General features: G+C 31.9%; 1 protein-coding gene across 9 annotated transcripts in view; it reads left to right on the forward strand.

The window, feature by feature from the left end:
- The window catches only part of LOC115891203 (tropomodulin-like), a 329,344-nt gene that overhangs the window by 200,694 nt on the left and 105,223 nt on the right, over positions 1-23,427 (forward strand). For 7 of the 9 annotated variants that reach the window (XR_004051777.1, XM_030911637.1, XM_030911650.1 and 4 more), the window contains exons 2-5: positions 3,139-3,291; positions 3,350-3,517; positions 3,574-3,697; positions 12,024-12,244. Coding sequence is in view for 8 of the 9 variants with exons in the window: in XM_030911637.1 (XP_030767497.1) it covers positions 3,139-3,291; positions 3,350-3,517; positions 3,574-3,697; positions 12,024-12,244 (666 nt within the window). In the remaining variant the exon portion in view is untranslated. Of the gene's footprint in view, positions 1-2,852; positions 3,010-3,051; positions 3,073-3,138; positions 3,292-3,349; positions 3,518-3,573; positions 3,698-12,023; positions 12,245-23,427 lie in introns of those variants that run through there. The other 2 variants (XM_030911659.1, XM_030911665.1) reach the window with 2 other exon arrangements.

Below are 23,427 nucleotides of genomic sequence, written 5' to 3' on the forward strand. Positions count from 1 at the left end.
TAACAATTAAATAGTTTTTTCATTGTTAAGGTATCCAAAACAAAAAAAATATCAAGTGTGGCATATCATTGTACTCAGGAGACCGAAGTCTTTCAAAATTTGAAATAAAAAATGCAGGTCCGTATTTAAAAAAATTAAGTTGGCCTCTGTATCTCTACAAATTCATCAGCTAATTTGAAAATCTAAAAATACCCATCAGATAGCCCCTAATAAAGTGGTTATGAGAATGTGCAATTAGTTTTTGATTTTCGAAAAACTAACGACAGGAAAAAAAAAATAAAATTAATTTAAAAAATCCGTTTTTCCAAAAACTCCGCAATCCTTTGAAATTTTTAAACTTTTGGTGGCATCTGGTGAACATGCCAAGGAGGCAACTTTTGCCCTAATTTAACCATCTTCGTATCTATATTACGGTTTCCGAGATACCAATGCCTCGTAACCTCGAATTTGTAGCACGCATTGTAGAGTGTTTGTTATCAGAATTTATATAATTTTACAGATAATTTAAGTATGCACAAAAATGGGGGATACCCATTTAAAATAAGAAAGTGATTGTCAACTTCCGGTATTTCTGGAAGTGCCGCCATATTGAAAATATTTTTAATTGATAGATCTCATTGTGAAACAATGATGTGCAAAAAATCTCCGATCTAGATCTTTTAGTTCCCATAGATAAAAGACTTATACTATTAAATAGATAGGCAACTTATAATACATTTCAATTTTATTATACAAGGGCGCCTCTGGTAGACGGAGGAAGAAATACTAATGGAAGAGAGGGGTGCGGGGAAGGGGGGTTGTTTTAGTTAATTTAAAATATATTTAGATTAAGATAAGAACACTTTGTGTGCTTTTAATTAGGTCGATCATATTATAAACGATAAATCAACTGAATTAAAAGCATACAAAGTGTTCTTATATGTCGGATATTAATTAAAAAATATATTAAAAATACTAGAAATAGCATATATTAAGTTGTTACAGTTATAATTTAATCTTTGGCGGTTTTCAGCAAATAGCAGGCAGTTTTACATAATTTTCCTCCCTTTGAAGTGAATTGGAAACGGCTAGGTATATAATTTTGGTGTAGGCAAGATTCCCAGTTTGTTTCCGTTTGGGACCTGAAATAATAAAAACAAATTAAATCAGATGTAATCATCTGCTGATCATGCTAATATAAAACGCGCGTCCTTAATTCCTTACATGCACCGTAAAAAAATTTAAATAACTGCTCTGCAAGTAGCATTTATTAGCAGTACTAATTTAAAAAATCTATAACTGTAAGTAGATATGTTTAATTTACTTACCATTGTATCCTTCGGAAACCAGGAGTACAACAATTAAACTCCATGATAAAAAATAATTAAAAGTTATTACAAAACACAAATTGTCCCACCATTTTTAAAAAACATTGTCTAAAACAGAATACTGGCAAAAAATCTGAAGGAATTTAATTTTACAATAATTCGACAAATCAAAACGACATCAAACCGTAAAATCACAACAAAAGCGTCTCTGAGTGACAGTTAAAAATCAAATTTTATTATTGTCAGATATTGACATTTGCATTGTTAATATTGACAGTTTTAATATTTTGCGCCTCTGCATCTTGGAGGAAAAACTATTTTTAATGAACTGTCATTTCCATTTAAGTTTCCCAGCCATGTTTAGTTCCCTAGAAACTTCTAATGCACGCTCAGTTTGGGACACCCTGTATATCTAATGAAAAATACATTTTCATACGGTATTATAACAAAGTATTGTAACATGTTTGTACAAAAATATGTATATAGTTTTTGGTATACTTTGCACTTCCCGTTTTTGATATACGGTATACAGGGTGCTACAAATTTGTGGTACGAAAAAGGGTATCTCGGAAACCGTAATAGATACGAACATGTTTAATTTCTTAGATTAAGAATAACTTAAATTCGGGCAAGTTTGCGCCTTGGGATGTTTATCAAAAGATGCCATCAAAAAAGTTTCAATAATTTCAAGGCCCAAGGCAACTTTGCTCCAATTTAACCATGTTTGTATTTATTATGGTTTCGGATATACATTCGGATATACATTTTATTCTTAATCTAAGGGATATACCAATGCTCGAATTTATGGCACCCTGTATAGTGGGTTGAACTCTTCCCGAATCATTTTAAGTGTCTCACACAATTTACAATTTTCGATTAGAATAATGCAGAGTTCGATTAAAATAATGCAAAAGCATTTTTCAATGTAATTTTACGCGAGGATGCCGATTTCCTACCTGATTTATTTTAAAACGTCAATTTTGACAGATACGACGCCATCTTGAATTTTTTAAATGGAAATCCTCACATATTTTAACATCGTCCGGTAGACCATTTTTAGATAATTTCAAAAATACATGTTTATTGTTTAGTATACCTCGCACTTAGCGTTCTCGATATACAGGGGGCTCTCGATATACCGGATGATGCTAAAATATGTGCGGGTTTCCCTTTAAGAAAATTCAAGATGGTGTCATATCTGTCAAAATTGATGTTTTAGCAAGTTTTCATATAAAAAATCGGCATCGTCCCTCGCGGAAAATCACATTAATTTATCTTTAAGCAGGAAACAGGAAAATTGATTATAAATTGAGTGAGACATTTGCATATTTATATTTCAAAACAAAATTAATCGCTTAGTTTTCTTACAGGAATAATACTTTTGCGATTTTTTTAATTTTAATTATTAAAAACTAATTAATTTTTCAGTCTGAATAAACAAATATTCTGGTCTGTACATGTAAACGTAGTCCAATAAAAATAGAAAAGGATGGCCTTCTTTGTATGTCTGCCGGTGACACAGATGAAGGATGTCTCTATCTTTTTCTTTATACTTATGAATTGTTTATTGATCTACTAAGTTGTCAATTAGCAGAACAAGATATTGTTTTTCACATTTTGTCGGGTTTGAATTTCATAAAGTTTTAGACGTTTTACGAAGGTGTGGACGATATTCAATTATTTTAACAAAGAAATAGAATAGGTACGGTTAGCCTTTCAAAACAGAAGTTCATAAAAAGTGATTGTTCTATTGTTGAGTTTATAGGTTAATGTCGAACAACGCCCTACAAGAACGGTATAGTGCTTAATTTCGGTGTTTTTTATGTTACAGACGTCGTCGACGACCAAAACCACAACTATGACAACCCCAGCCAAACTATATGGCAAAGACCTAAGTGTATATGATGATGTAGATGTAGAGACCCTCTTAGATAAGTTAACCCCCGAGGAAATAAATATATTAGCCAAAGAAGTGGACCCCGATGTAAGTCTACTAGAATTACGGTTGTTTTTTTTGAATATGAATTATTGAAATATTTTAGGATTCATTTCTACCCCCTTCGCAAAGAACAAGTTACGATTGTGATAAGGAACCCACTGGACCATTAAATAGGAAACAATTAATTGAACATATTAATAGGCAAGCGATAGAAACGCCAGATAGACCAGAATTAAAACCATACGAAGCAGGTGTTGTTCGAGGCAAAAAAGTAATATAATTTAGTAAATTTAAAAGATGGATTTTTATAGTAGTACAATTTTTTAGTGGATTCCACCTCCTCCGCCAAAGAAAGAAATAGAAGCAGATGAAAAAATAGCAGTGGATTTAGGTGACGAGTATGAACATGCATTATCTGGTGCAACTCAGGAAGAAATAATTGATTTGGCAGGTCAGTACTACTTCTCTTTTTAGATGGTTTTATATGCATCTGTCATTTATAATCATATGCAGTACCGTATGATCGAAAAAAACGGCGTCCAGTTGGCTTGGAAATGATGACCAATGATATTTCCCATATAATTTTATAGATAAAATGACAGCGATCTTCATTTCAGAGTCATCGTTGACGCCGTTTTTATTCGATCATATGGTATTAGCTGTAATGTTTAAAACAATCCCACAAAACTGCATAGAAAATGACAAGACGATGCATTACAGATGCATGTAAACCTAACCAAATTAGTACATTTGCAGTCAGATATTTTCACTCTCTACCTCGGTATTGCAGTTGAATTTAAAAAAATTACATTGACAGTGAAAAAAATACAACTAACTATTTTTGATTTTATATTCTAGTAACGTGAATCTTAATATAAATATATCAGAAAAATAGTCTTTTTGGTCATCATATTTACATGATAATAATTCAGGCAATACATCGGGATCACGAGCCGGTAAATAATATAAAAATTATATTAAATAAGCAATTTTTTTGTCAGAAGTAACATTCTCATATTTTTTTATCTTAATTTATCTAAAAGATATAAGTATAGGTACTTAGATATATATTTTTATCTAATGCTTTCTCTTGCTAGCTACATAATTAAATCCAGTCATATTTTTATTTCAAGTGGAACATTTGTTGAAACTAATTTCAATTACTATTCATAGTAACAACAGTAACTGACACACTTGTTTATTTAACTATTTAGATAGTTGCGTTTATTTTATTTGTTAGTAGCAGTAGATGTATTTCTACAATTTGCATAAAAAATATTAACAGTTCTAATATGGATAATATAAAAATAAGCATGAAGTAATTAAATTTGTGTGATTCATCTGTTCAATGTTTTTAATTAAAATTAAATATTGCTAGTAATCGTTAGGCAACCAAATATACGTAAGCCTACTATGCCAATATATTTTGATTAACCGGAATCCAAATGAAAAAGTAGGTAATTTTTAGCAGTCTTTTAGTTGTAAGAGAAATTAAATTCTTTACAACTTTTGAATAAGTAATTTTGTAAAAAATATTATTTATTCCTGTTAATTAACATAAAGTCTCAAATATTATGACTAATAATAACTAATGAACGTGGCTTTCCCAATTTCTCGATCATTTGTAATAAAAATAAGGGGCTTATTTAAATGGCAAATTTTTAGAGGACTTAATTCTTAACACCTTTTGTGTAACGGAATTTTTTTGTACGATGCATAGCTTACGATCGGGAAAGCGCTAAACTTTGTAGTGCGGCAGAAACGACTTTTATAGCTGCGGTCGGTGGTATACCGGGTGCGTCTCAAAAGTGGCTATATATACTATATTAGTATATATAACTTTTTTATTTTTCAGATAAAAAAACGACATTTTGTTTTGTTAGTATGTATATGACATAAATTAGGATTGATTAACGTATTCAATTGTTTTTGGTCACTTCCTGTTTTACCGGAAATGACTTTTGATTTTTAAATGGAACCCTCAGTATTTTTTTGCTTTATCCCATAGAAAATAAGACTCTGAATAGAATGACATATCATATGTCAACTTTTGACATTTTCATATATGGTTTATTTGAAATTATAATTAGCGGTTCGTAACGAAAATTTGACTCGAAATACCAAGTGTGTGGTATCAAATTATTCGTAAAAAATGCTTTTTCCAATTATGCTAATGAGCCACCCTCGTTCCATTTAAAAAAATTGAGATATGAGTAAAAACACGATTTGAGCATTCTCTAACTAGTCAGAACAAGACACTAAAACATTAGACGATCAAATCTATTTTTCCAAGGCTCCTTGATTAAGAATTAGTATTTTTAACATAGTCATGGTATTCTAGATTGAAATTTAAAATACTATTTTTTAATCCAAAATGTCTAAAGTTGACATATTGTTCTATTCAGAATGTCATTTTCTATCGAATAAAGTAAAAAAATAACGAGGGTGCCATTTAAAAATCAAAAGCTGTAGTCATTTACGGTGAAACAGGAAGTGACCAAAAACAATTGAATGCGTCAATCAATCCTAATTTATGTCATATAATTAATATATCAAATATCGTTTTTTATGTGAAAAAATAAAAAAAAAGTTATGGGGGTGAGCCACTTTTGAGACGCACCCGGTATAAATGAAGTTTAAATCTCTTCCGCTACACTACAATGTTTAGCGCGTTCCCAATCGGGAGCTGTACGAAAATATTGCTTAAACAAAAATTGAGGAGAATTAAGTTTTTTTATTATTTTGCCACTTAAGTATGCCGTTTGTTTTTATTAAAAATATTCATATACAGGGTGAGTTTTCTGCGATGATCTCTTTGGGTATCTCGGAAACTACTGGAGATAGAGAGTCGGTTAAATAGGGAAACAATTGCATTTTTATGTATGTTTTAGGTCATAAATTAGCGCCTTTTAATTTTTTGAAAAAGTTTATGGCTTACTAGATATTTCGATAAAACCAAATTTCGGGCATTTTAAAAAAGGTCCCTAATTCCGTTATAATCTATTCTAGACAAAAAGTGTTCAGATAAAAGTTGTAGATAATCACATCCTTAATGAGATTGTGTTCTCCGTTTTTTTTCTAAAGCCTGTCATTTTTGACATATGACAGAAATATATGTTTTCTAAATGGAAACCATAGTTGGCCATGACTTCATAAAAAGCGCCATTTTTTAAACTTTTCAGCGATATAAGTTATATCTTGTTTTCGAAAAATTACTGAGTTATAGTTAATTCTTATCTTTCTTGACTAATTTCACTTTAGTATGGTATTCTTATTCTTTTATGATTTATAACTTATTGATATTTACTTATAGGCTTTTTTATTTATAACTTATTGGTGTATTTATGGTATTCTTATTATCTTTTATGATATTAACAACTAAAAAGACGACTACTACTTTATTAAACGATTCTTTACAATTAGCATTACACAAACTAAACTTAAAAAACTAATATCATTACACACACTTTAAGTTATTTTAGAAAATGCCCAAAAAATCATCCAGTGTTTTGAGTCCATAAATGCATCGTTTTAAAACTGAATTACAGTTTACAGCTTTTCACACAGAACTGTTAAAACAGAAAAAATTTAAAATGGATAGGTCAGGTGATCGAGGTGGCTCATGCAATTGGTCCACCTCTTCCTATCTCTGAGTTTATATAATTATGATATAAATCATTTTTTTGTCATACGCTCCCAAAAACAGCTATTTTACGGACTCATTTCAGTCCGTAAAATGTTTCTTTTTCGGCCTAGGCCGTAAAGGTCGTCATGGCAACCTTTATGGACTAAAATGTCTAAATTCGTTATTTGGTTGTTTTATTTTGTCATTCGAAATTTGTCACAAAATCACATAAAATTATACATATATTTATAATTAAATTATTAAATACTAACAATATCAAAAGCTAAGTTATTTGTTTAAAGTAAGTACCTAGGTACCTATTTAAAGAGGCTTTTAAATTAAAATATTCTTAAATTACAGTCACAAACAAGACATAATCATGTGGTACATTTTTGGCCTAAGACAAGCATATTTTCTATACAACTCAACTGGATTGACAACGTTCCCTTCGTTCACCACCGGAAACACTCTTTTGATATTAGTTTTTGTATCCGCAAGGGTAACTAAAAGGCAGCTGTTGTCTTTTTCTATGATGTCTTGCACTCGTAGAGAGTACAATTCTTCTCTTCTACATGCTCCACAAAGGCCAATGACAAGAGCTACCTAAAAATCAAATACAATGGAATAAGAAACCATCTATATATTTTAAAAATCATTATCGCAAACTTACCTTAGTAAGTAAATAAGTTTCATCACTAGCCGTGGCCAAAAAATCACCGATCTCTTTTATGGACAAAACCTTAGACTTTTTAGGCTCGTAACCAACCGAATTCCTCTTCAAAAAAGCAATAAGTTTTGGAAATTTGTCAATATAAATATCTTCTTTAACACTTAACACTGCTCTCAGCATGGAATATTTCGACCAAATTGACGATGGTTTGAATGTTTGTGACTGTAATTTAAGAATATTTTAATTTAAAAGCCTCTTTTAAATAGGTACCTAGGTACTTACTTTTCGTGGAAATAATTTAGCAATACATCTTCATTTACAACGAATACGCCATTTTTGTCTTTCCATTCATTAAAAACATCATATTCTTTCTGGTAAATGGCACGAGACTTCACAGGAAGTAAATCCAACACGATTTCTTTGGCCTTATTAGCAATATGTTCGGGATTTTGGAACATTTTAAAATTGTTGATGAATTTGTGTGATTTTGTGACAAATTTCGAATGACATGTCAAAATGCGATGAAATAAACAAACTCGTTACTAAGATATGAATTTATAAGCCAACTTTTTCAAACATTATAATTTCAAATATGGAAAATTTGCAAATATGCGTTCTAAAAAACTGTAAAAAGCGTATGACAAAAAATAGTGTATGTAACACGTACCTAAATTATGTTTTTTAGGACTCATCTACTATTTCGGACTCGGCTAACGCCTCGTCCGCAAACAGTAATGATTCGTCCTAAAAAACATCATTTTAGGTACTAGTTACATAAATAGCTATTAACATCTTTCATTATGAGGGGGATATACATAATGAAAGTCTATATTGGAACTACTCTATTGATGTGCGAGTCTCTAAATTTTACTTTTCTAGCATGTCTTCAATACTGTTCTCTAAAAAGTGTAAATAAAGTTCATTTTCGAGGATACGTTGGCCGTATCCTCGAAAATGTATGGGCAAGAAAAATACTACACGCCTATACGCTTTTCGTCATTTGAAAAATTCATATTTACAATTTTTTTTATTTATAAAGTTTGGATGTGACAGTTTGACATCTTTGAGAGCAACGACGATTGAACTTGTTTCCATGGCTAAGTGAAATGTTTAAAAATGATGGCTATAACCAAAGAAATTATAATATTCTTTGCTATAACTCTAATCTTTCGAAAAAAACATATAGCTTATATCGCTGAAAAGCTTAAAAATGGCGCTTTTATGGCGCTTTATTTTATTTATATACTATGGTTTTCATTTATTATTAAAAAAAAATATAGAACACATTCTCATTAAGGATGTGATTATCGAATGTAATACCACAAGATGTTTCGGGATTACCGAATAATACTTTTACGCGACACGAAATGCGTTATCCGCCGGTTCGCATTGAGTGTCAGGCAAAAGTATTAGGTAATCCCTAAACATCGAGTTGTATTCAAAAGATTATACAACGAAATAAAGTATATATATTCTTTCTTTTGCCATTTTGTAATATGAATTGACGGGATATTTTGTGGAACTGACAGAAATGACTTCTGAATTAATATTTCAAAAAATGACAATTACAATATGGCTACCAAGCGATAATCACTTAAATTATTATCACTTATTAATCACATCCTTCTATATAGGAAAAATATACATAGAGCAGTATTATCTATAGAATTAAGGGCCATTTATAAAATAGCCGATTTTTTTTTGAAATATCTAGTAAGCCAGAAACTTTTTCAAAATTCCGAAAGGCGCATATACATATGTTTGTCCTCACAAAACTGGAATTCTTTCCCCATTTGACCGTCTCTCTAGCCCCAGTAGTTTCCGAGATACCCCCCTCTACAGATATAGTAGCATTTTACAAAAAAAATAGGTTTCTTTTTAATATCCAATTTACAATATTAAAATTACTATGTAAATGATTAATTTTCAATATGATACAATACATATACATAGCCTAAAAACTCATTAATATCAAAGTCAAGACATATCAACCAACATATCATAGTTGACATATGATATGTCAGTCACTATTCACAGTGTCATTTTCTATCGAATAAAGTAAAAAAATACCGAGGATGTCACTTAAAAATCAAAAGTTCTAGTTATTTCCGGCGAAACCGGAAGTGACCGAAAACAATTGAATATTAGAAAAAAATTATAGGGGTGAGCCACTTTCGAGACGCACCCGGTATAGGCCATTAGGTAATTGCGTTTTTAGTTTTAAGTTATACTTTTTATTATTAGTTTTATAGATAACTTTATAGATATTTTCGAAAAATAAATTTAAAGATGGCAATTTAGCTATAATTAGATGCACTTATATCAGTTTTCATGTTGAATTCGTGTAACTCGTTGAATAAGCTTTTCTAAAGCCGAGAGCTTTGCTAGACGTTTGTTATGTTTCCGTTCCCGTATTTATCCGGATTTTTCTTCTTGCAGTTCGGTGCGAATGACCAATTCCCTTTGCACTGTTTGTAATAGATCTTCCAGACGTAGCAAATGTTCTAACTCGATCCTTTGAACTCTCTCAACTGTTGCATTTTCTCTTTAAGAAACATCAAATTGCGAAGATAAACCGTAGCAATAAGAGGAAAGTATTTTAAAAGTTTAAATCGCTGCATTGCGCTATTGCGCTATTCATTTGATAAATCAGGATGGTTGCTTTCGAGAGAACATGTTAGAAATTCGATAGATAAGCCAGTATCGCGATTTATTTTGCTTATTATTTTAAAACTCTAGTTATACAGAGTACCTGGATTAGAATAAATATTTGGAACTATAAGCATACACTATAAAATTAACATTATGCATAGTAGCATATAACATATGACCGAAAAGAAACGGCGTCAAAGACTGCTGGGGAAGACAATCAATGATAATTTTGGCTAGGTCAAGCCCTAGAGGTCATTTACATTGCCCGTTCTCTTCGTTATTTTTTAATTACTTTTTAAGATTGTAATTAAGTCATTAGTTGTTAAGTTTTATGTTAATTTTTAGTAAATGACGTCTAGAGATTGACCTCGCCAAAAAATAGAAGTTCAAGTTGAGTCACAAGTTATAGTAGACAATCGATTGGTTAAACAAGTTGGGTAATATTTGTCTCCGCATCGTCAATTCAGTGTAAATTTACATGGCAATAAATACTTTGATTTCAAATATTTCTTAGAAATTAGTGTACAGGGTGGTCGAAATTAGTCTGTTTTAACAGAGAAAACCTATTTCCCGACTAGAAAGAGCAAAACCGACATAGATGTATGAGCTCTCAAGCTGTTCTTTTAGCCAGAAATAAAAAAATATTTTTTTAAATGGAAATCATAGTTGGTTATGAACTTAAAAAACGCTGGCCTTTAACCCTTTCCAACGACATAAAGTTATGGGTACCTGTTTCTAAAAATGAGAAATATTAGATGTTTTAACTTTATATCGAAACAGGCTTTGATTTTGTGTTGATCTATTTACCTAATTATTTTTTATCACAGTTAATTCTTAGTCATTAAGACATTTGAAAAGGTAAATTAACAATTTATATTAGTATTACCAATCACAATTAAAACGCCAGGTTTACAGCTGAACTATAAAATGGAGAATTTAGAGAGAATTGGAGTGGAACAAGAAGCCCCATATCTTGGCTTGCTAGGTACTGTGATTTAAGTCCTTTGGACTTTTTATGGGGGAAATTAAAAGACTAATACCTACATAAGAAGGCGAAATAAAAAATTTGTGGGCAATTTTCAAAATTGTCGAAAATTCAAAAAGACCGCGTATCTCAGTTGGAAGTGAAAATATCGACAGGCTGTTTATGCCATTAACATGTCAGAATTCGAGCGCAAAACATCTATGTCGGTTTTGCTCTGTCTAGTCAGGAAATAGATTTTCTCTGTTAAAACAGACCAATTTCGACCATCCGTACAATACCAGGCGCCCAATAATTTAAGATTTAATAAGTTTAGAATCGCTAAAATCGAGTTAACACGAAACAATAGTAGGTATATTGTATATACTTTTTTGTGGTAATAAACGAGGCTGTATCGATGCATCGTAACCAGTGGCGGAAACCGCGGGGGGGGGGGGGGCATGGGGCTAAGGCCCCCCTCCTAAAATCTATAAGTTAGGTTAAATATTAGGCTTTTAGGTTAAAAATCGCGCTCTAAAAAGTATATTCCACATTTCTACCCTAATAAAAGTACTCTATACAATCGCCATTCGCTTTGGTATTAAAATGTATGTAATAATACCAAATTTCAGGAAAAACAGTTTACCAATGTTCATAAAAATAATACAAAATATACTATTTTTAATTAACCTTTCGCGGGCTGTAACTCCTTCGGGAAGCATTTTAGGGCATATGTTTATAGGAACTTTTTGTTTTATTTTTATCTGTAGAATCACCAATCGAAGTTAGATACACTATTTTTTGACACCCTGTATATAAATACAAAATTTTAGTTTTATCCTTCGATCAATATATCTTTTCAATTGCAGCTATTTTGGGCTTCCATTCAATGATGAACCAAGAACAGTATCACGCCTCGTTACTCAACAAAGGCCAACCAGTCGGTTTAGGATGGGATGGCATCACGAAGGCGTCGAAACCTAAGATATTTCCCATGGACCCGCCTAACAATACTGACGTTGAAGATTCAATTAGGCGAGTACAGAACGACGATCCGAAATACATTGATCTCAATTGGAATAATATTAAAGTAAGTTTGCCTAAGAAAAATAATAGGGTGTTTTGGAAGGTATAATTATTATCCGCGAGTGTATAAGTAGAGAAGTAATTATAAGATACATCAAATTGTTTTAAACTAGCATGGTTACCTGTTAACTTAACTTGAAAAATGAGCGTTTATTAGCCAAAAGGTGATATGCAAAATCTGCCCATAAACAGCACAGTCAGCCGTCGAACAATCATAGCCTATTGAGGCAGCATAGATAGACGAGACTTTCAACGTCAAGAGACTATACATAAATAACACCTAGATCAATAATTGTCGAGCAGCGTACCATCCTTTTCTCGAAGGTGTTAGCAGCACTTTTGACTACCTTGTAACTTTGTTGTGGATAAAGCAAGGATATTAAATTTTACTAAACATGACCATACTATACCTGGCTAGATTGCCAAAATACCTAGTAATTATACTCCATAGTTTATGAATTATCGCTTGTCAAATTTCTTTCAAAAAGAGTCTAAGGTACTTCTAGAAGTGTCACAAACTTAAAGTTTTGAATTTTAGGCAGCATTAACCTGATGCTGGGCTCGAATTCTGAAACTTCGACATAAAAACGTTACAAAAGCGATTCAAGCGGTAAGCGAAAGTATTCGATTAGCGGAACGCCAAGCAGTCGATTTTGGTATTCTCGTGCGAATCGTTTTCTGGATACGCGTTAAGCACATTCCAGCATAAGCAGTATCGCAATTTCTCAGGCTACTAATCGTTTACTAATAGTCAAATGTGGATAAAACGATGAAAAATGTCAATATTACGTGAATTTTATAACCTATTATTGATTTATGTCAACCTATTTTTCTATGGATATGTCATTCTTATTATACGAGTACTACTTCTCAGCATATTATACGAGTACTACTTCTACGAGACACTTCTCAGCATGTTTTGAACAATATTTATAGCTGCCAAGTCGTTCATTATCAATTACTTATTAAGGAATTTATAGAAGAAGAAATTGAGAGCAAGACAAAAACTAAAGAGCAAGAGAACGCACAATTTTTTATATTTTTACTGACTTCGACAAGCAAGACAATCCTTTAAGGTAGCCGTTTTTAAATCGCTTAGTGCAATGGGTAAAGGCGCTAAGCGCATCAAATGAGAATACCCAAATCGGTAGTTAAGTGCGCGCTAACGAAAATTAACGTCATATGCGCTAAGCGTCTAAAAGCGCTTAGTGTTTCTTTCTAAGTTGCAGAATTTGGACACTTGAATGAAAAAATGAAAAATCTTGAAATATAGTTATGGATTAAAAGTTAGCTGTCTAGATGCTGACTGACTTTTCGGCGATGGTAATAGGAGAACCAATGAGGGATTGTTTTAAAAATTTGTATTTTTACATAAAGGCACCTGCTTAGTCTACCTAAAATATTATCAGTAAACACATACTGAATTTTATACTATAAAAGTTGGTTAACTAACTTTAATCTTTATTTTTTTAAACTAGTACCTTTTGACCTTATCTCTCTATATTACTAAAAGCTGTTATTAGTTACCTACCGTGTGATGTCTTTATTTTGCAGCTACTTCAGTTTTTAGTATCATATATGTACAATATGGTATACACACTTTATTGATGGCTAATCCCACTCTCTGGGTCTACACTTGCTTTTCTCTCGATTTTTCTTCCACTTAACTTTTAAAAACACCCAACACACGCAAACCAAAATGAAAAAGCAATATCTCAAATATTTATCATTTCCAGAACGCTGGTTATTTGACATAATATGACACAAACAATATTCTTTAGTTTGAAAAGAGTTCAAAAAGTGTTGACGAAGTTTCAAAAATCTTAAGTCGAGTTCATACGCATCTGCATCCGTGCATCGTTCATCGTCCCGTCACTCCAATCATATCGAGATATGATCTGTCATAAAACAACAAGAGACGATGTAGAACGGATTTATATACTAAGGGCTGGCAAAGCCGTCGTACGTGCAAAGAAAGTCGTACCGGCAACGCCGCATCAGCACATCGTCGCATTTCTCTCACTCCGACTTAATAAGATCTCTATGCAATTTACTTCCACACATGTAAATGCCGACCCAAAAGTAACAGTTGCCAGCACGGTATAACCCCCTTCATAGTTAACTTAAAAAATATTAGAAACTTTTTTTAGCGAAATAAATGGATTTGTATGAAGGTCATCTGTTTTTTTTTCTCTCATTGTCTCTCGAAATCTTCCCTGAGCCGTAAAACAGAGTATACAAATTATATCTGAAAAGTATTCAAATCATTTATTTTAATTTTAATATTTGAAATCGCGGTCCTGGCGCAAAAATTCTCTTCTAAGTGACCGACTGGCCTGTGACGTAAATTCCTCGGCCGGTCGTTTCAAATTTATTTGACAAAAAAATGACATGTCGGTCTGTGCAACGATTTTGTTGGCATTCTGTGTATTTATTAAGTTTGTTTATATAGGGTCGGGTAATAGTGCGTCGGGCATCTGTAGCTCCTAGAATAAAAAACTTGAGAATTTAAGTGTAAACCTAAAGTATGTAGAAGGATCCTACTTCTATAGGATGGCTCAAAAAGTGCGAGTGGATCGGAATGATTTTTTTTAAATGGAACACCCTGTATATTATTGCACTTTTGGCTTCCCTTCATATCACTTTACGTAATCTTAAGACATGAATAGATATGATTCGATAGTTTCAGAGATATTAATAAATAAATAGAAAATATAAATTTTTCAACCTTCATTAAAAAAATTATTACAAATTCAAGAACTGTCCTGAAATTTAAACTATTTTAGGTTTTTACTTTAGATGGTTTATACTTACTTTGCCAGAAATATTGTAATTTTATATCATATATATAAAAAAATTTTCTTTGTTTTTTTTTTTAAATGGAACACCCTGTATATTATTTTTTTATTAGATGGAGAATTAAAAAATGAACATTTTTTGTATTGAAAGTATTTCAAAATTTTTAATAGTTTCGCAGATACATGCAGTATTATTTCTCCACAATAAATACGAGAGAATCATTGGGTCGCTTTGATAATATGGAAAATGCCATATGAAATATAAAAGGCTGTACTTAAACTGCCGTTAAACGGTAGCTTACTAAAATGCCGTTAATAGGTATGGCATTGTTGATGTGACGCACTTGACGGGCTTTATGAAATATAGGAATTTTATAAGGACTAACCAACGCTATAAGAAGGGTATAATGCGTTTATAATGTACTGAACAAAGAGAGAACAGTAAACACGTTGCCGAACGTACGAAATAAACCGAGAAACTGTGCACATCGCTAAGAGACGTGGAAGGGGATATAGCAGATTTGTCGCAGTTGACCGGTCAACCCAATCAGTACCTCTGTCATGCCTCTGTCAGTACTTAAAGTTCTAGGGAAAGGTTTACATCATGCTTTCAGCTTCACGATTTAATTACGTCTCGTGATACTTTATTTGTTTATTTATTAAAGAGTCTTTGTAATTTTCCCTATAGCTTGAAAATTTTTAAGTGCAAGCTAGAAACACTTGCATTTTTGGTAAAAATAAGTGGAATTGAGTTGGTGTTTGATAGTGGTCGTGCTATTAAAACTCTGAATTCAAAAATCTATATCTCGAAATCTATTAGAAATAATTGATTGTAGTTTTTTCAAAAACTTTCTTAATATTTCTGCTGTATTTTCTTCGTAGACAGTATGTGCAAATCTTTATCAATATAAAAATTACTCTATTGCTGAAAATTGCTATGCTCAAGTAAATAGATGGGTTGTTTACAATTTTTGAATGGAAAAAAAAACAACCTTATCGAATTTTTCTTATGTAAACATACTGTAAAATATCCGATCTTCAAAAATAAAAAAGGTTTCAATATCTAAAATGGTTCTTCAGTTATGGCTTGTTATGTGTTAAAAAGTTGAGTTTTTAAATTATCGCGATTACTGACGTTTCAAAATGTACAATCATTAGGAAACAGTATAGACAAAATTGAGAGTGTATTAGCAGAGAACAGTGATTGTGTATTTCTGTGCATAACAGAACACTGGAAAAGTTTGGATCAACTTCAGCAATTGGGCATATGTAATTTTAATTTGGTTGCATCTTTCTGCAGAGGAAATGGTCAACACGGTGGTGCTGCCGTATATGTGAGAAAGGATATTACAAGCTTTGAAAGAAAATCTCTTCAAAAACTATCAGATCAAGGTATATTTGAATGTGCAGTAATGGACTGTAAAATTGGAGATGAAAAATTTATTATTGCCTCAATTTATAGGCCTCCAAGTGGAAATATGGATGTGTTTCTGGAAAAAATAGAACAAAGTTACTGTTAAACATAACAACTGAAAATAAAACCATATTTCTAGCAGGTGATTTTAACATAAATTTCAATGAAGAAAGCAGCAATGCACTAGACGTTCTGTCCATAATGTGTTCTTTCAATTTAAAAAGAACAATTTTTGAAAATACTAGAATTACAAACACTGGAGGTAGTTGTATTGACAACATCTTTACAAATAAGGAAGATTATGAAGCTTGTATGCTAATCAACCATATATCAGACCACACTGCTCAACAAGTTACAATCCATATTAAAAAAGAAATAGGTTATCAAAGCTTCAAAAGAACTTTCAGAGAGGAAAATAAAAAACAATTTGCGGACACATTAAAGGAAGAAACTTGGGAGGAAATATATCAGATACCAACACCTGATGTCAATGAACAATGGAAAATTTTTGGCAATACCTTTCACCGCATTTTTGATCAACACTTTCCACTTAAACCTGTGTATAAAACAAGAAAGAAAACATCAATATACAAAAGTAAGGAAATAACAGAATGCAAAGAGAGATTAGACACACTACTAATGCTATCAAGATATAACGATCAATATAAAGATATTTACAGAGCCACAAAGAAAGAATATGACAGATTATTAGTTAAGGAAAAAGCTAACAAGTATGACGCAAGAGTGAAATCATCTGATAACAAAATGAAGTGTTTATGGTCAATCTGCAAGGAAACAACTGGTAAAAATTCCCCAAAGGATGATTGTTTTATAGATCAAGACCCACTAGTTCTAGCAAATGAATTCAACAATCACTTAATCAGTGTTGTGCCAAATATATTGTCCAGTATTAGGAAAGTACCATTCATCTGTAACATAAGTGAGAACAATGAGTCAATGCGACTGAAATCTGTGAATATAGAGGAAATTCAAAAAATTGGTCAAAGTCTAAAAAATAAACATAGCAGCGGTGTGGACGAGGTTCCAACATCTATAGTAAAATTCTGTTTGAAATATGTTGATGATATCTTGTGCTATATCATTAACAATTCGCTAAAATATGGGATCTTCCCAGACAGGCTGAAGTTGGCATTTATTAAACCAATCTACAAAAAAGGAGATCACTCTGATTTGAATAATTATAGACCAATTAGCTTACTGCCAAGCTTTTCAAAAGTATTTGAAACAATAGTTGCAAACAGAATATTAACTTTCATGAATAGTTGTAAACTGTTTCAGAATATACAACATGGGTATTTGAAGGAGAAAGGTACCATTACTGCATTGTTCGATTTCACTACATCAATAATACAACATCTGGAAAATAAAGATCTGGCAATGGTATATTTCTTGATTTATCGAAAGCATATGACTCTTTAGACCACCATTTACTACTAATAAAACTCGAAAAATATGGAATAAGAGGTCCAGCACTCAAATGGATTACATCATACTTGACAAATAGAGAACAACAAGTTATTGTGAGAAAAGAGGAAAACATTAGTAAGTCTAGTATACAAAAATTGAATATCGGTATACCTCAAGGCAGTATCACAGCTTACAGAATAACATAGCTTTGACACTCGCCAATTTTTCCCACGCTCGAATTTAAAACGTCCCACTCCGACGATGCGCTAACTGAATTAAGCGACCGACAGTCAGCCTCATTCAGTCGATGCATAACCTCCACCGGTGGCGCGTAGGGCCGTATTACGGAAGATTTTAATTCGATTTTTTTTCTTATATTTAACCATAGGTATTTGTGCTTTTATTTCAATTTTATTTTTATTGATGGAATGGGAAAAGGTTTTCCGGGATGTGCGGCTGCTGGTTACACAAATAATTATGGAAATAATTCAAAATATAGTCTGTTTAATTTTCAATTCAAAATTAATGTTCAATTTAAAAGTATATTCATACTTTAGAGCTTTTCAAAACGATGAAGACTACTTATTTGGAGGCTTGCTAATACCAAGTGACCATTTTTTTATTTAGTTTCCTCATTGGAGGTTATTTTTATAAGCTTTTATTTAACTTGCTTTGTATGTAACTATCTATGTATGTATGTATGTTTGTTCGGGGCAAATCTTGTAAGCTAAATTAAAACCACTTCCTTTTATTGTAGGAGATTGAAATTTGGCATGTAGGTTCAGTCCCGATGACAATACATTTTTTTGCAAGGCATGACCCGAATTTTTGACAGTTGTCAAAATAGAAAAAAATTGAGTTTAAGTGTGTGGCACTGAGAAACCAGCATAACTAAAAAGTAGAAAATAAATTTTATAAAAAAACCTTTTTTAAAAACAAGCTTTTATTTAAATACACTAAAAAGAATAAAATAAACTCTTTTTCTTTAAAACTTTTATTATGAACTTAGAACGTCATTACACAATTTTAATATTAGATATATAAAAGCCGAGGGGTGTCTCACTATTGGAATTACATGTACATTTTCTTGGCAGTCGCTGGCAGTCATTGGCAGTCTTATGGCAGTCGCCTATAATAATTTCATGGCAGTCATAGGCAGTCTTCTTCATATTCATTGGCAGTCGCTTAGCAGTGGAAGGATATTTTGGCAGTACGTGTACATTTTTTAGCCGAGTGAGACACCACTCGATAAAAGCTTGTCGTGAGATTTCTCTACATCGATAAACAAGTAAATTAACTAAAACCTGTGTCTACCCTGTCTCATTTTCAAAGTTTGTGTTATGATAGACCACTAGACCAGGAATTACAAGATAAAGTTGTACCAGATTTTTATGAGTGCAACTGTACACTCAAATCTCGCGACAAGCTTTTATATAATATTAAAATTGTGTAATGACGTTATAAGTTCATAATAAAAGTTTTAAAGAAAAAGTTTATTTTATTCTTTTTAGTGTATTTAAATAAAAACTTGTTTTTAAAAAAGTTTTTTTATAAAATTTTTCAGAACAATTTTGAAGAACTTTTCTTAAATGAAAATATATTATGTAAATTCGTTAAATTATTTCAGACAATTAAATTCAACCATCAATCAAAATTTTCCTATAATGTATTTTTTGTTAAATTTATACGCAAAAGTTAGAAATTATTATACCTTAAAGAATATTACTAAGAACTTAAATGTAGCAAACAAAAACCGAAAGCTCCTAATTTAGAAACATTCGTAAATAACTATAAGTAATCAATGTACTTATTTCATTTTGCTGTTATTTCTAGAAATAAATTAATTAATTTGTTTTTTAAATGTTTTTCTTTGAGAATGCATATTTATTTAAAGTCAACAATTTAAAAAACGTGTATCTAAATTATGTTCTAGCACAGTCGAATAATTTTTTACGTCACGTGTAAAATTTTTTTGAATACATCTCTGGGCTGACTGGCGCTTACGTGGCTATTGGTTTTGGCGAGAGAGCTCGCCGCTCTAGTGTTCCCCCTCTTTCGAATCGCAAATCCGAGCGTAAAAAGATCAAAGCGGCACGCTACACTGTCCGAGCTGGTTTTTACTTAAGCTGTGGCAGTATCATTGGGCCACTACTTTTTATCATCTACTTAAACGATATTAGTCAAACAACAAGAAATGCAAATTTTAGCCTTACATGCTATGCAGATGACACTAATATACTTACTCATGGAACAACACAAGATATTCTGAAGGAGAATGGCAGTAAGGCTTTCATGAGAGTAGAGGAATGATTTGAGACAAATAGACTAATGCTAAATAAAGAAAAAACTAAAACACTAATTTTTCGAACACAACAGAAGAAAATTGAATTAGCGAGCAATTTGAAAATTGGAGAAATGGATGTCAGCCTTGGTGGTGAATGCAAATTTCTTGGTATTTACATAGACGAGCACTTAAAGTGGACCCAACATATTTATAAGCTATGCTTGAGACTGGGCACAATTTCCTACGGTCTGAGAACTGTGTCAAGTTATGTGAACCCAGACTCAATGAAAACACTATACTGTGGAAATTTTGAGGCACTGCTGAGATATGGAATTATTCTCTGGGGATCAAATTCCGAAACTGCAAAAATTTGTGTGATTCAGAAAAGAATTATAAGACTTATAAAGAAACTTCAGTACAGAGAAAGCTGTCGAGGACACTTTAAATCCTTCGGAATTATGACGCTTCCAGCTCTTTATATATATGAGTGTTTAATATTCATCTTCAAACATAAGTCCCTATTTGAAATGGAAAAATCTCATGAATACCAAACAAGGTCCAGTGATGCCAAGTTCCCCTCACATCGTCTCACCCTGACTGAAAAAAATCCAGTATACATGTGTGTAAAGTTTTACAATAGCCTTCCTGAAGACATAAGAGCAATCGAAAGTCAAGAAACCTATAAGAAATCGTTGAAAAAACTCTTAATTGAATTGGAACCCTACTCAATCAATGAATTCTTAATATAAAAGTATCTTCACCGCTGACAATATTTCAATATGTCTATATATTTGTAATTTTATTGTACATATTTATATCATTTTTGAAATAAATATTTTTATTATTATTATTATTATTATTATCCACCCCACCAAATAACCAACGCAACTAACCTCGACACTGATAAAAAAAATATAAAAAAACAAATATAAATTAGTAAAAACCAACCAACCCCACCAAATAACCAACTAACCAATGAATTAACGCCCTCCAAATAACCACGCTAACCAACCCGTCAAATAACTAAACCAATCCAACCAAAAAGAGTGAAATCAATGCAATAAAATCACGCTATAAACAAAAAAAATATATATAAGTCTTGGTCGGCGTGAGATTTGAACCACGGACCATTCGCTCACGAAGCGATAGCCTCAGCCACGGAGCCACAGATGCTCTTGCAAAATGCTTATAGGTAGGCATTACTTTCCGCCGACATGAATGACGTCACAATATCTATTAACGGCATTTTAGTAGGCTACCGTTTAACGGCTGTTTAAGTACGTCGAATATAAAACCGCGAATATCTGCGAAACCGTTAAAAATTTTGAAATACTCTAAATGCAAAAATGTTTATTTTTTAATTCTCCATCTATTGAAAAAATAATATACAGGGTGTTCCATTTAAGAAAAGGAGATAAATTATTTTATATTTTAGAAAGTTTGACGTAGAATTTTGAACATCCTGTGTGCCTATTTACGATTACCATATTTATAGCAAAGTAAGTACAGACCATCTAAAGTAAATACCTAGTATAGTTTTGATTTCAAGGCAGTTCTTGTATTTTTAATAATTTTTTAAGAGTGGCTGAAAAATATATATTTTTAATTTATTTATTAATATCTCTGAAATTATCGAAAAAGAAGCCAAAAGTGCGATAGTATACAGGGCCTTTCGTTAAAAAAAATCATCCCGAGCCACTCACATTTTTTTGAGCTACCCTATAGAAGTTAAAATATTTTCCTGAAATATATCCTAGTACATACTTTAGATTTGCAAGTTTGATTAAACAAAATTCCCAAGTTTTTTATTCTAGGAGCTACAGATTCCTGACGCGACGTACTATTGCCGGACCCTGTAGAATTGTAAATATAGAGCTGCATTTTACTTAAATATTGCTGTAATTAGCAATATAGGCGCCTCTAAATAAATAGTTAAATTTAAGAGATGTATGTAGACATCAGTTGTAGCACATTTGACCGTATGCACCGTTTTAAGTTTAGCGGGCTTAGCTTTAAGCGCGCCTAGTAAGTTAAGAAGGTTTAAATTTTACATCGTATGTATCTTCTGAATAAGTTACAAGCACACAGCTTAGCCTGCGATAGATTTGGCTACATTGTAAATATTTAGGAATTTTTAAAAATAAAGTACAGCTGTCAGGCTCCATCATACGTTACGAAAATCTCAATGTTTTATTAAAAAGTGTATTTTCCACGACAGATGTAACTTTGTGAATCACATAAAAATTGTTGTTACATTAATTTTGAAAGTAGCCAACCTGTAAAAAAAGAGATTAACATTTTTCTTGTGTACAATATTTTTGGTTTAAATATACAGATTTAATTCTTACAAAAGGGGCAATGTGCAAGAACAGTTAACCTAATAGGACTGCTCATTTAGCCAAAAGTGTCCGCCAGGTGCATGCGAAAACTACTCGCTTTGTGACGTCATTGTAGTCTTTGTCATGGTTATTAGTCCTTATCCGGCAACCAATAATACACACACGTGCATTATTGGTTGCCGAATGCAAAACGTTCATTATTTAGTTTATTTATTTAAACACCTTATATGTTGCAGTATAGAAAATTAACTGTATAAATCGTATTAAATACTCGGATAATGCATTTTTAAGAACAGCAGTTCCTTGCGTCACCTTTTGCAAGCATTCTTTTTAGAGTACTTCCATATTTTGCTTTAAAATAATTAATAAACAATATCGTAGGCACTTAGTAAGCACTTTGTCACAATCCACAACACAAAATGAACGTATTTATACACTGTATAGCTCTAAAAACTTTAAAAACACCTTTTTCACATTTAAAATTAACAAAATAATTAACTCAAAATTTCTCAGCTGCTATTTTGATAAGTTTACCATATGCAACTAGAATACACACTATCATGACAAGGACTACAATGACGTCAGAACTGTCAGCTGAAGCGCGGGAAGAGGCGAACGTACGTCTTATGAGGATGAGCAATCCTATTAGTTTACCGTTCTTGGGCAATGTGCACTTTTGTATGCAAAAGTCCTTTTTAGCTTTTGTATTGTGACAAAAACTTCTGTTTTGTCTAATTAGACATGATAATTTAATTCGCTGAATATTTTGAGAAATAGTATTGAGGCAGGTGAATAATGTGATACTTTTTATACAGGTTGTTTCAAAAAACATGTGCCATTTCTCTCGTGGGGATATTCCTCACTTATAAATTAGATAATACAGGGGGATAAAGTCTTATTTTTTTTCGGTTTATTATAATTTTC

Source organism: Sitophilus oryzae, unplaced genomic scaffold (assembly GCF_002938485.1).
Source record: "Sitophilus oryzae breed Bouriz unplaced genomic scaffold, Soryzae_2.0 scaffold_1179_pilon_pilon, whole genome shotgun sequence".
In the NCBI taxonomy this organism is placed as follows: Eukaryota; Metazoa; Arthropoda; class Insecta; order Coleoptera; family Curculionidae; genus Sitophilus; species Sitophilus oryzae.